The sequence below is a fragment of the Hippocampus bargibanti genome, linkage group LG12, assembly GCF_051943395.1.
Source record: "Hippocampus bargibanti isolate YZ-2025 linkage group LG12, ASM5194339v1, whole genome shotgun sequence".
Lineage (NCBI taxonomy): Eukaryota > Metazoa > Chordata > Actinopteri > Syngnathiformes > Syngnathidae > Hippocampus > Hippocampus bargibanti.
Window position 1 is genome coordinate 15,091,558 of NC_142745.1, and position 14,731 is coordinate 15,106,288.

Sequence of the window (14,731 nt, forward strand, 5' to 3'; positions counted from 1 at the left end):
CAGGCGGGATTTGTCGACATGTCTCCCATTAATTGCTAACATGTTTTTATTTTCATGCCAGGCTAAAAATGAAAAAAAAAAAAAAAAAAAAAAAAAAAACACCATCACGTCGTGGGAATTGTCCACACAAAGGGGACACTGCGGGAGACTTAATGAAGAGTGTGTTTTGCTTTTGCCAGTTAATAACGTCACACACTCGTAACAGTGTCACGTGTCGGAAAGCACTTGGAAAAGTTTCCACTCCGAAGCACGTTGTCGATATGCCGGGACTGCGGGTGGCGCTGTGGCCGCTTTCCCACTTTCTTTTGTCCTTTATACAAATACATCACATTCCCAACATGTCATTGACATGCCAGGCCTGAGGGGGTCGTTTTAACAAGGCCATGTTTTAGTTTAGACTTTGAACAAATGAATAATGTCACAATATAAGAATATGTTTTCCTTCACAAAGAGGAAAATACGTGGAAAGTGACGACCAACTCGTAAATCAAGGCAAGAAAACAATCGGAAGCCATACGGGTGTTTTCATGCCAAAATTAAATAAACGGTGAACAAATTCATTCCAAGTTTTATGACTTTGTGAATAATAATATCATGAATTACGTTTTATGTCTTTCAAGGGATCTTGAATTTCAACGCTATTCAGATTATCATTTTTTTATAGCATTTTTTTTAATGATCAAAAAATGCTATTTTGTTGAATTAACAATTCAATGAAACTCACATTAGCCACTTCTAATTCCATGAAATAATATGAAAAACATAAAAATGTCAGTATATGTGACTGTAAATGAAGAAAAAAATACATAAAATCTGATCATTGTTATATTTTGCTTATTAGTTATTTTACATTTTGACTCAGTCGTATTTAGAGGTATTTGAAAGGCTTGATATTTATTTAATTTTGGCACCAACAAAAATTTCATCTATACATTTGACAATAAATTAAACAAGAACAAAAAACTGTTTCAGCCTCCAAAATGTACACCCAATAAGTGGTTATCTCAACTTCACACATTAATGATCAATCAACTCTGTATTGTGCGTAGAATTGAAAAAAAAAGTTGCGGCAAATGAGGAAGCGAGTGGAACCAAAGACTTATTTACAAAAAAAAAATAGATGTGGTTAAGACGTGTCAGGAAACCACTTTGTCTTTCTACACGCGTGTGAGTGTGTGTTATGGTAGCACCTGAAGTCTTGAAACAAACACTGACAGGAAGTAATGCTCCGCGATGATCACATGACCTCTCCTGACATTCGCTGAGCTCAAGTGGCAACTTTCGACACGCCAGGTAACAAAAGGGACGGACGGAAGGACGGCTGGCGAGCGTGCATGCGGCTTTTTTGCTTCAGTGCAGCGAGCAAGGTTTGATCTTGAAGACGAAGATGTGAAGGTGGCTGGCGATCTGGTTGCACACGCTCACGCAGTAGCGCACCAGGTCCAGCAACGACAGCACCTGCGGAGTGACACTCGCTGTTAGCATCCTCACAACGCGCGTGCTAGAAAAGTCAGCGTTCGTCTCTCAAAAAGGGAAAAAGCTCTTTTTGGTGGACTTTCGCACCCTTGAAAATATAGATTTTTTTTTATTGAAATGAAACATTATGTTGTGCACCACCACAAAGTTGACTTTTAAAAACGTATTTGTCACTAAAACTATCCATTTTTAGCACACATCCAATTGTTTTGTGTATGTCCAGGGTTGAAGAAAAAGTGAATTTTTGGAGAAAAAAAAAGTTTTGGGGGGAGAAATTTAGATTAAAAACAATTTACAAATAAATCACACATTTAAAAAGGATTTGCAGATTTTCATTTTCTCTTCAATATACAATTTTTGGAAATATCCTATTTTTATTGAAATGTAGATTTTTTTAAACCATCGAACTGTTTAAAAATGATTATATATATATATATATATATATATATACACATCCAGTTATGATATATATATATATATATATATATATATATATATCCCTCTAAACTTTTTTCTTGTGAGATGCTATATCATTAAAGGGCAACCGACGTCACTTTTTTGTTTTTTAACTGGCATCAGAAAAACGTTTTTATAGCCTCTACAATACCCAAAACACACAGTATATTTTTATTCAAATGCAAAACACCAATAAAAATGACTTAAAGTGTCCAAAAATGAGTTGAAAAATTGAGCTGCGATTGGGCATTTTCAGAAAGTCCCGCCCCCAGTTCGTGACGTCACGCCAAGACGTCTTTCATTGCTGGAGAATAAAAACAATGGCTTCAGATTCGGATAATATGCTTTCTTGTTACACATCCAGTTATGAATATGATTCAAATAGTTCTGAAGAGGAAAGCATACATGTTTGCCATCGATTAAAGAAGTCCTTCCGTGTCATTTTGAGGCATCTGGACTGCAATGTAACGTCTCACACAAGAGGCAGAAAAATGGCGACCAGCTCCTGTGAGTCCCGTTTCCACAGGCTGATACATTCCTTGCATGGAGCTTGGACTCCTTCTGCTGGCGACTTTTGGATATAACACAAGGGTTTCAAAAAAAACAGTACAGCAAAATACATTGATGTGATGGAAAGACGCTACAATGCGTCTTTTTTACAGTCAGGAGGCGGTCCTTTTCTGACGTCACGTGAGGACTCGTCACCAACTCAAAAATAAGACTTCCTGAATGTTCAGCGCGAGTCTTAAAACATAAAATATAGCTATATGCGGTGGAATCTTATTAAAATACGCTCAGGAGAAGTCATTTGAAGCCATTTTACAAATTATGGACACAACTTGTCCGGAGACGTCGGTTGTCCTTTAAGTAATAATAAATAATAATAATAATAATAATAATAATAATAATAATACATTTCATTTATAAATGGCGAGTAGTTTTAATTTATTCGAATGTTATCGTGCCGAAGACCATTTTATATTTGAGTTAGTGGTGTACATTTCCGGGTTGAGTGAACGCTGGCGCATCTGGCTGCGGCTGCTCACCCGCAGGAAAAAAATGTGGTTCTCATCCTTTGCCTGTAAAGCGTCTTTGCGAGTTTTGAAAGGCACTTATAAATACAATGTATTATTATTACATTGTTTTTAGTCCTGAACATCATATACAACCCGACCCTTTCAATTTGACCCCGTGCCCAAACAACCGATGTGTTACTTTTACTGCAAAGTGCACAACTGCCGACACCCCCCCCCCCCCCCCAAAAAAAAAAAAAAAAAAAAAAAAAAGAAAGACATTAATATTGTAAAACACACAACACTCACCAGTGCGATCCACAGTACCAGGTACTCGTCGATAAAACTATTGAAATACTGATTGAGGAACAGGAGGCCCGGTCCCAGAAAGGCTAAGTCGTGCAGGTGCATCTCGCTTTTTGTCATGTGTGCTACCTGAGGACGACAAGGACAACACGCCAGCATCAGACAACATCGAAGTGGTCTTGCCACTAACGCTCCCGACGAGATTTTGTGGTCGGCATGTACGCGCACAATTGTAGATGGGGGGTTGGGGGCTCGTTGGAGGGTAACTGTTTGACTTACGACTAATTTATTGGTGATTTTGGCAGAGACGAAACCAAAGGCCAGGATGTAAAGACATGGGTGTTTCTCAAAGAGCTGGACGGCAGACTTCTTGTAAATCATCACGGCCAGAACGATGACGGAACCGATGTGCAACACTGGCGACAGAACACTGGTCCCCTGACAACACGCAAACACACACACGCAGTGGAAACGTGAGTCGTCGCTCCAAATGTACATGCATGTAAACATTTCGGTCAGCAGAGGGCCGAAGTGAATTTTCTCCGATGGTTTCTTCCGTCGCACATTTGACCAAACTCAGACCGTGCAAAGTCTATAAACTGGGATCCAAATTGGGTTGCAAAATCTTCAGCGGGGCTTCTGTTGGACCAGAAATGCCATTCCCAAATTTATTCGGGATTTGAAAAGCAAGATGTGGAGCGCTATCCCCAAATTTGTTTGAGTTTTGTTTTTTCTTGCAGGGGTGACGATAAAGCGCTGGTCAGACCGCCGGCAGTGTTTTTTTTTCACTTCCACGAGGGGGCAGCATTTGCCTTTTGTTCATGTTAGCACTTTGTTACAGCTTCCGCTGATGTTAAAGCGCTACACACTATAAATCAGTATGTATTGTATTGAATTTTGTACAACCGCCCCCATTTCAAGCTCAGATAACTCCATATGATTTAGGAATGAACTCCATTTTTTCTGATGAAAGAAGAGAGTGTAGGGTTTCTCACACTGAATTGAATGTTTATGTCGTCCTAAAACTCAATATTCTGTGGGTCCTGCAATTTGAGTGAAAATGAAAAAAACCCTGGCACTGGAATGGACACATTTTTGCACATCGTATGGCAGTGAATGAGTTAAAATGGCTTCAAAAGAGTTTTTGTGGATGGAGTTGTGATGGGCAAGATTACCAAATTTCATGGTCTCAACTTTAAAAAAAAACAAAAAAATCTCTGAAACACCCAAAAATAGCCAACCCAAAGCAAAATGGCAGACACCTTGAAAGGTTTTTTTGAGTCGACTTTTTTTGAGCCTGCCAAATTTATAATTCAGGCATGGTTGGAATGATTTTTGTGTTTATTTTCTCCTTACGAGGGAAGAGGGACTGAACTTTGGAAAGTAACGTGAGTAACTTACAGCTATGGTGGAGCCGTTCTTGCCGACACCCCCGGTGAAAATGACTCGGAAGTAGTTGGTGCAGGAGAAGATGGCTCCTAGAAAGGTGAACACAGCAGGAACCATTTTCACCTGGACGTTAACAATCGGAATCTGGAGAGGGGAAACGGAAGCAGAATTCATTTTTAAAGCCATGCAGTGTATGTATACTAATATTGATATTTTTACACCAAAATATAGTGTTACTAAAAAAAAAAAAAAAAAAAAAAACTCATTCACTGCCAGACGATGTGGAAAAATGTGTCCACTCGAGCGGCCAGGGTTGTTGTCATTTTCACTCAAATTGCAGGACCCACAGAATATTGAGTTTTAGGACTACAAAAACATTCAATGCAGCGGAAGACAACTTTCATTTGAAAAAAAAAGGTTAATTCTCAAGTTATATGGGTCTGGAGTTATCTGAGCTTGAAATGGCGGTGGTTGTACAAAATACAATAATAATAATAATAATAATAATAATAATAATAATAATAATAATAATAATAATAATAATAATACAGTGATATCTCGGCTTACGAATGCTTTAGCTAATGAACTTGCATGAGCTTGAAATGAGGACGGCTGTGCAAAATAAAATGCAATACAGTCCATATTGGTTTATATAGCGCTTTAACAACAGCTGAAGCTGGAACAAAGCGCTAACATAGACAAAAGGCAAATGCTGCCTCCTCGTGTAAGGCAAAATATTGCCAGAGGTCTGACCAGTGCTTTATACCTCCCTGCAAGAAAAACCAACACCCCAACAAATTCAGGAATGGCGCTCCATGTCACGCTTTTCAATTCCCGAATTCGGCAATGGCAGCGAATGAGTTAAGAGTTTTTAGCCTTGAAATACACAATTTTCCCAAAATGCTTGATAGATGACAAACAAACAAACACATCAATAAATACAAACAAAGACTGGAAAATATTTTGGTCGTGTTTTTCCCCCCTCAAAATCATAATTTTGTTTGGAATGTAGTAAACCTTCTCCGCAAAATGTCTAATTCTTGGTGAAACATACAAGCCAAATCATTTATCTCAAAATAACAATAATCATTATTATTGTTACCATTACCATTGATAATTGACAACAAATAGTTCATTTTGTCACACCTTATTTTTTTGCGTGCCCTTACCAGCGCCTGCCAGAAGGCGGAGCCTCCAAGGGCAGCCAGCAGGTACATGCTTATGATGAAGAGCTGCACTTCGGTCACATCGATGCTGAGGGGACACGACACCGGTGTTAGCAAAAAAAAAGACAATTTACTCTACACACGCAACTATTTGTTATCTCGTTTGGCGATGGCTGGTGTCCAAGAATATTGTCCAATCAGCACATCTTAGCAACTCACATGCCGAATCTCAACGTTCCCGACACGTAGGTCTGCCAGTGGGCGCAGTAGAACATGAACATGCCGGCGAAGCAGCAGAAGAACATCCAGTCGGGGTTGGTGCCGAGTTGGACGGCGATGCTCGTTCCCAACACCACAAACACTACAAAAGTCAAAGCGGGGCAGCTTCACGCACTGCAGAGAAAATGCGTTGCTTCAGCAGAGAAATGTTCCCGAACCTGCGGTGAGCTGAGCTCCATTCTGCAACTTGAAAGTTGATTTTTACACGAGGATGAAAAATGACCTCAATGGCCAGTTATTTGTATTTTTTCCCCAGCTGCAGCTGTTGTAAAATGGGCTGTGTCAATAATGTCTACAAAAGCAAAACACTGTGCAACGCCGTGGTTGTAAAATAACCTACATCGGCATTCTCTTTGACGCTTGAGAGCAGAATTATTGACTAATACATCCCGTGTCAAAGTCGAGGCCCGGGGACCAAATCTGGACCACCCCTTAATTTTATTCGGCCAACGAAGCATGTCAAGTGTCATGTCACTCCCTCCCAGCCCTGCCCCCGCCAGCCCCTTCCCACTGCCACACTCACCAAACTCTGAGTACACGCTACACGCTACACGCTGTACTATCAACACGAACTTTTTGTCTGTTTTTTTTCTGCAAGACCTCACTTCAACCTTTTTTGTTTTGGCATTACGACACTACGTCACTTTACATACGACACTACCAGTGACGTGCAGTCAGGTGAGGCAGTGCCTCACCTGTCATCATGGAAAGCTGTCATGGAAATATCAAATGAAAAAATAAATTAAACAGTTAGATGTATTTAGTGATTTGTACTTCACCGTTTTAGGATTTTTTTTCTTTTTTCTCACCAGCCATGAACCTCACCGCACGTCACTGGACACTACGCCACTTTACATATGACACTACGTCAATTTACATATGACACTACCTCACTTTACATACGACACTTCCTGACTTTACATTCAGAATTACATGTATTGGCTGTTGTCAATTGTCTGTCTTTTAGCCATATTTTAAGCGCCTTGCACGCTGGGTCCGAGAGGAGATTAATTTCATCTGTGCTGTATGTCATGCATATTAGCATATTTGGCAATAAAGCTGACTTTGACTTTGATGCTTACTAAAGTGCCAACCAAAATTTGTAATTGTCGCATATAAACCACAACAAAAGTCATTATTTTTTACTTCAAATTTGACAACCAGTTATTCGTTATTTTTTTGTGCGCTCTATATGTAATATGTGGAGGACTTGAAACATTGTAATGGTTTCCCAAAATTCATAACGGTACCCGAGAGGTAACCCGAACTACAATGTAGCCCGCGGCAAAAAAAATGAATTTGACATCCTTGACATACATTGCATTTCAATTATTACAAAGTGCTCAAGTTTAACAAATGATGAGTTTGCGGCTCAGTGAAAAAAGGTGTAATTAAGCCATCATCATTCAAACTAAAATAAACAGACACCACAATATCCCCCCAAAAATAAATAAATACATAAACAAATAAATATATAAATAAACAAAAAAAGCATCTGACCTGTGGAGAGGGAGTCGCAGCCATGGTCAAATAGCTCCCCCAGAGGCGAGCTGCTGTTAGTGCGCCTTGCTTGCTTCCCGTCAATGGCGTCCAGCGACTGGTACACGAAGAGGCCCGCAGCGCACATCAGGTACGCCCAGAGCGGAGCCTGCCAAGCGTAGTCTCACTTAGCCATTTTGTCGCAGTGCTCATAGTATAGAAAGTCTCCACACGCTGATGATGTCCTGACCTGCTCGGTGGCAGTGGGGCAGTAGTAGACCAACACCAGGGTGGTGACGATGTTGGTGGCCAGGCCGATGATGGTGATGAGGTTGGGTGCGATCCAGGCGGGGACGCGGGCCACCAGCCACTCCCAGTAGCGTTGCATCAGAGGCTCTAGAAGCGAGCAGCCGGCACTGCTGTACCTGCACACCACAACCAGGGCAAATTATCGTTTCACAACTTGTCTTGCAGCCTGTCTAGGCCAAACCAAATTTAGTTTCTTTCCTGTTACAATTGACCAGCAAATTTGTGACATAACTGTGTTGACACCAGTGAGCAAAAAAATCTGAGTCATTTCATCAAATTCCACCAGGCCAACGTCAGCGTAGACAACAAATTAGTGCAGTCATACCTGTGCTCCTCTAGCTTCTTGAGTTGATGCCTGGAGAGGGGGGGTGAGGGCAGCTCAATGAACCTGCGCACAACACCGGGCGCCAGCCAGCAGCTCGCCTCCACGCCGGCGCCCGTACCGGGTTCACGGTCCCGGACAAGAGCACGGCGGGAGCGCAGGGCCCCCCCATGCTGCTGCCCCGTCGCACTCATGGAGCCCCGGCTGGCCCGCTGCTCCCAAGTTGGACACCACCTATGGTATTCACAAAACATTGGACTCTTCTAAACACTTCCCGAAACAAAGGTTTTCGTCGTCTGTTGAACTAAAACCTGACCAATTGGGAATTTTCGACGTTGATGCCGTTTATGATTTTAAGCAAAAGTAAATAAAAATCTGCAAGAATCAAGACAAGAGCGCGGAAAATCCTACTGGACGCTCTGCACCTTGCCCACCACCTTTTTCAGCTACTCCCCTCAGGCAGGCGCTACCAATGCATGCGCACCAAATCCAGTAATTAAACAGCTTCTTCCCCCATGCCATTAATTCTCAAAACAGTAACCCAAATATAAGTGTATAGTGCCTCTTTGCAATTTTACACAATCCTGTTATAATCATTTTAGCTCCACCTTTGTACTCACTTGAACCACTGTCTGCTTGATACTTGACATTGTCTCACTGTTCTTCCTGAGCGGTACCATTCACAGGAAATAATTAGATTAAATTAGCCTTTATTAGTGTCCTCCATACTGATTTGTCATGTCTTTTCCATCATGATGCTAGTGTGCATGTTCTACCGGAGACAAATTCCTTGTGTGTTCGACATACTTGGCCAATAAAGATGATTCTGATAATCATTTGTAATTAGCCACTTACTTTAATGACACAAAATAATGAATTCAAGAACTTGCTATTTTTTTTTTATATGTTCATTGAAAGAAACTAATGAATAACTACTTCTGTGAGTCATAAAACGCAGGAGTAAGAAAATGCAAAAATGACTTCCCTGGAGGTTTGTCACAACAAGCCCTTGTAACAGGTTTACTGATTCGTAAAGGTGACTACGACCTCAATTTGACTCAACGGGGTCATTTGAATAATTTCTTCCAAACTATACACGAGAATTATCCAAAAGGTCAACTTTCAGAGGTCATGAACGCTGCTCGCGGCGTGTCAACAAACCTCAGCGGAGCGAGCGACTAGCTTAGCTTTAGCCTCACCGCTGATGTTGACCATTAGCATATTAGCATCTGCTCCACTAGCCTCCACCTCACGAGCCCGTGCGGCCAATTCATTTGCTCCAGTTAAGGACCACTCCCATGCGGTTATGTCACGGGCTCTACGTGCTGGACGCTGGCCCAGAAAAGGGAGAGGATGACAGCCGAGCCAATAAAGGTCCCATCCCGGTGAGGAGGGCGAAGAAGTTAGCCTCGCGTGCTAACGACCCGCAGCCGGATGGGCGCACCTACACTCAGAGTCGGGAAAGGTCCGACGGGAGACCGAAGGTTCTTCACACCGAAGCTTCCGCGGTCCGCCTCTCCTCCGGCTTGTCGGGACACAGACGGCGATTTTGTGGCGGGTGAGCAGAAAAAAAAATCTGCACCGAGCGAGCGGCCGCCCGGTACTGCGACAGTGTCACTCCGTTGGAAATCTCGCGTTGTTTGCGAATTTTAATTGTCAATGATTTTAGCCTTCAAGGCACCGGCCAGATCTGACAACGTGCCTATTATTTCATTTCTCTAAAAATGAAAATGTCTCCAAATCAAAAACTGTTATTTATTGCCCCTTGAAGAATGTAGTACCTCACTGGCAGTACTGTCTATCATCTACATCTCAGTTTTTTTCAGTTACTTTCAGGTAGTTCATACAAAACTGTTTTCAGGCTCTCTCTCTCTCTCTCTCTCTCTCTCTCTCTCTCTCTCTCTCTCTCTCTCTCTCTCTCTCTCTCTCTCTCTCTCTCTCTCTCTCTCTCTCTCTCTCTCTCTCTCTCTCTCTCTCTCTCTCTCTATCTATATATATATATATATATATATATATATATATATATATATATATATATATATATATATATAATATTGAAGGATTTTTTAGATCAAAATGAAAATACACTTTTTAAAATAAATTGTATGTATGCATGTATGTACGTATGTATACAGTAAAGTAATTTATTTATTTATGCAGTTAGTTAGTTAGTTAGTTGCATGGTTTCAGAATCTATCCTTGTTTTGTCACTTACACATCAAGGTTTCATCATAATAAAATAGTAATATAATATAATCAGTGTCCAAAATGCATTTCAGGACACATGAGGCCATTTCTGATTAATATTTGTTGTTTAGTTGTGCTACTGAAGAAATATTTGAATGTTCTTATAACGTATAATAGATTCGACGCATGTGAATTGATTTTGAATTGGGTATTGGTAACTCATCAGAAAATAAGCAAATGTCGTATTTGGATTCAATATGAAGATAATCAATCTGCTTTCACAGGAGGTGACAGAAATTGGAGGACAAATTCAGAAATAGCTCGAAATGGTTCATTGAGGCACTTTCAGAAAGTGCGCACACGGGCGTGACTGCATTCAGTCCTTTTAGAATCTTCCGCCCCGTCCCTCAAAATAAGTCATACAGCATGAAATAATTGTAATTTAATCTGTACTGATCGCAGGGTGGCACCAAGCAGTCGCGTCTCGATGGGCCCGACGGCTTTAAACCTCTCGCTGAGCCATGTGTGTCCCATAAAGACTTTTGAAGAAGTTTCTGAGGATGTTGTGGACCAGAGAGGCAACATCTGGGTTGGCCTCGGCGTCGACGGCCTCTCGGTGTGCCGGCGCGGCTGCTGCCAATGAGCGGGTCTGGGCGGTATGCAGCCCCTCCATGGCCCCCGACAGCCAGATGAGCCTTTTTAGACTTTGGATGTTGCGGCCACGGTCGTGCATCAGCTGGTGCTCGGCAACAGCTCGCCGACTACAAGCACAAGAAAATATGAAGATAAATCACAACGAATATTTTCCACTTCCTGATGGACTGGTTAGCTTTCAATTTATTAATCCACAGCCATGTTTGTGCATTTTGACTCGGGATGGGGGAAGAGCAATACCAAGTGTTAGTATCAGGATGATTCCGGCCTAATTTGAAGGTATCGGGAAATGATAGAAGCTGCCGAGACCAGCCACCGATACTACAAAGTATTAAAATGATTGATAGATAGATAGATAGATAGATAGATAGATAGATAGATAGATAGATAGATAGATAGATAGATAGATAGATAGATAGATAGATAGATAGATAGATAGATAGATAGATAGATAGATAGATAGATAGATAGATAGAATCACAATTTTTGGGAACAATGTTAAATATGGATTAAAAATAAGTGTGGTCCAGACGCTGGCAGCCATGTCAAACATGATTTTTTTATCCACCATATTTCCTCCTGCTCTCTGTGAAATGCAGACACTCATGGCTGACAATGAAGCGCGCTGAAGTGGCCACGCCAGCGAAGATATATTTTCAGGGTGTGACAAGCAAGCGAACGGCGCGTCGAAATGGCACAACTGGTGTCTTGGGCTTACCTCTGGTTCTGCTCGCAGAGTCCGGCGGGGAAGACCACCAAAAGCATGAAGAACGCCAACCGCTGCAACATAAGCATCTTCTGACTACAAAAGAGAAAACCGAGCTCGCTTATTGAATTTGTATTTTCATTGAAATGAAAAGCTGTTTTTTTTTAAAACTGTATGTTTTTCTCATGCATTCCAAAAAATGTGATTTTTTTTTTCTCCAAAATCTTCTGTGGTTATGAAAGTGTACTTACTTGATGGTGACAGCGGGCCCTTTGATGGAAAATGCAGACATCTCGACCTCCAGACCTTTTATAAAGCAGCACAAACACACACACAGACAAACACGCACACAAACGCGCGCTCCCACACATACCCACTCGCATCATAGGATCTTGTTTTGTGTGTATGAATGTTTGAAAAGGATGATTTGTCTATTGTTTGCTTAAACCTATAGAGAAAGGATGTGACTAATTCCTGGATACGTATTTGAGTGAGTGATGAAAGTCAGACATGCTTGTCGCCCGGTGATGCCGGCGGCTAATGAAGCTGAGGTGATCGGTCGCCGTGACGACCTTGGTATGGGTCTCCCTTCTGCGGAAATGTCGGGCCCACAATGTCGGGAACCCAATTGCACGCCAGGAGCCATTTTGAGGGAAGAGAGGAGGAAGCGAAATAAATGCGCAAGTGGGAGCCAAGAACAAGCCATCGGTCACACGTGTCAAAAAAAGGTTCCGCTGTCGATGAGCCATCGGCGTCGTCAATGGCGTGCGCAGGCGGAAGCGCTTAAGAGGATAGGCACCACTGGCCCGAAGCCTCTGGGACGCGAGTTTGACTCCCACCAGTGACGCCAATCCATTCATCCCATCATCCATCTCAATCATCCATTCATCGTCGTATCTATTAGTCCGCTCATTTCTTCATACCGTCCATTGAGTTAACCTTCATTCTTCAGTTCATTCCCATATATCTATCATCAATCCATGCATCATTCTCAATTCATCTGGCCTTTCCTCCATTTTTCATCACCCATTCACAAATTAATCAACCATCCATCAATGTGCCCATCCACCATCCTTTCATTCATCTGTATTCATCATCCATTCATCCTCCATCCATCCGTCTACCAATGGGCGCCATTCTGTGGCTTCTTTCCTTCCTTCCGGTGTGAGGTCATCCCCAACTATGTTGCATACATGTTAAGTTTCATAAATCATAAATCAGGAGACTTTTGTACTCACCACTATGGTGCGTGTTAAAATAATGTGAGCATTAAAAAGTGTACATTATAAGTAAATAAAACACAAAAGACTCGTTTGTTATTTATACATGACATTTGTGTTAAATGTATTTTGTTTTTTACGTGTTCTTTGCTCGCATTGTGTCAATAGTTGCCCTACAAAGTGAGTATTGCGGTCAAAATCGAGTCTGCCGACCAAATCGTAAAACTTAACATGTACTGTATGACGTTTCAGGATCAATATGGCCTATTTCTCACCCGCCATTTTTGAAATGTAGTCGGTCATAATTATAAATGACCACAAGGTGGCAGTAAAGAACCTTCGATCGCCGGGAGGGAAAGCGAGTTCGGGGAATTTCAAATTAAGAGCGTACATAATGTGAATGTACGCGTGGTTTTTTTAGGGCGCTGCGCTTGTGTGTGTCCATGAATGTCTGATTGTGTCGCGTGCTTGTAAGTATATGTCTTTACCTCTGTACACGCATGTTTTCGTGCCTGTGTGAGCATGAGCGTCTACGATGGTGATTGTATCGAAAGGAAAACAAACAAACCCATCGCTGGTATTTCAAATTCCAATGGCTTTATTTTCTGTATATAGATTTTTATATATATTTATATATATTTATATATGATACATGGACGTGAATGAGACAATTCAGTCGCTTGATTATCATCTTTTTTTGTTTTGTTCAAACAACATGACCGTAGTACATAGAAAGAAAGAATGCTAGAAGCGAGCAAGGCAATCCACATGATCAGAGTACACCACGGCAAAGAAAATCTGCGTAAATGGGTGTGTTTTTGTGCGTGTACTTGTACGTGAGGTTGCTTGTAAGACTGCGTGTGCATGTGAGGCCATGTTTAAATGTGTGACAGAATGAGTGGATTTGGGTAACAGTGTGTCAGCATATTTAACTGGAGGAGTATAAGCGAGCCGACGTATGACTGTGTGAGAGAGCAAGAGGGAGACGAAGAGACGAAGCGTTCAAGTGATCAAACGCTGACAGGAATTGACGAAACGAGCACGTGGGACACAAACGGCAAACGACACACCTCCAAATAAGGAAGTTTCATCGTGACTTTGCCGTTTTGTGCGGAAAAAAACTATTTTTTATTCAAATTGTCGAATGAAACAACTCCGTAGTCGTTATTTATATTAAAAGGCTCAAATTCTTAAAGTTCAACCCCCCGCCCCCCTTAAAAACTCTTCTGGAAATTGGTACACGGCACTTAAAATGTCACCAATGTGCCATAGTGCATTAATCGTCCACATCAGTATATCAAATAACATAGAACATACGAATTTTGTTTACGCATCAGAAATTAGAGCCCCAATATAAACATTGGCAATTAGTCACATTACCATGCTAAAATCGTGACATGCCACTGTTGAACTTGGTGACATGCTTTTCAATAACCTTGATACGTGAGCATTTATTCCATGTTCTGCGGGCATGTTTGGCCATTGCAAATTAGTGAGCTAGCATGGGGAAACATTATCAGAAATTTGCAAAGTTAAGATAAAGACATAGACAAGAACATTTGTGGCCGATATTAAACAGAACGTGCATATAACATTTGATTAAACGTATCCAAATGGGTCGATTGTAACTGTTAGCACATTAACAGATGGTAACGATGACAAGAAGGAATGATAAATGCTGACAAGAAGATAAAAACTAAAAAACGACAACATTCAACCACTTAATGTAGCGTAATGGAGAGACAGATGTTTTAATTGGAGAGCAGTTG

General features: G+C 41.4%; 2 protein-coding genes across 5 annotated transcripts; both read right to left on the bottom strand.

The window, feature by feature from the left end:
* Positions 1-107: 107 nt before the first annotated feature.
* Positions 108-9,950, bottom strand: cept1b (choline/ethanolamine phosphotransferase 1b). 4 transcript variants are annotated; one of them, XM_089010881.1, is made up of 10 exons: positions 9,640-9,950; positions 8,199-8,429; positions 7,815-7,989; positions 7,586-7,733; positions 6,026-6,167; positions 5,810-5,894; positions 4,653-4,784; positions 3,531-3,689; positions 3,255-3,380; positions 108-1,458 (listed from the first exon to the last, which is right to left on the bottom strand). In XM_089010881.1, the coding sequence occupies exons 2-10, from the start codon at positions 8,387-8,389 to the stop codon at positions 1,351-1,353; spliced, it is 1,266 nt and encodes a 421-aa protein (XP_088867007.1). In that variant the 5' UTR covers positions 8,390-8,429; positions 9,640-9,950; the 3' UTR covers positions 108-1,350. The 4 variants fall into 4 exon arrangements, with proteins under 4 accessions (XP_088867007.1, XP_088867006.1, XP_088867009.1 ...); XM_089010880.1 differs by having other exon boundaries at positions 9,644-9,949; XM_089010883.1 differs by lacking the exon at positions 9,640-9,950 and adding an exon at positions 9,395-9,629.
* Positions 9,951-10,846: 896 nt separating this feature from the next.
* On the bottom strand, positions 10,847-12,952 carry pth4 (parathyroid hormone 4). Its single transcript, XM_089010885.1, has 3 exons — positions 11,994-12,952; positions 11,755-11,838; positions 10,847-11,143 (listed from the first exon to the last, which is right to left on the bottom strand). The coding sequence occupies exons 1-3, from the start codon at positions 12,032-12,034 to the stop codon at positions 10,885-10,887; spliced, it is 384 nt and encodes a 127-aa protein (XP_088867011.1). The 5' UTR covers positions 12,035-12,952; the 3' UTR covers positions 10,847-10,884.
* Between the last annotated feature and the right edge of the window lie 1,779 nt (positions 12,953-14,731).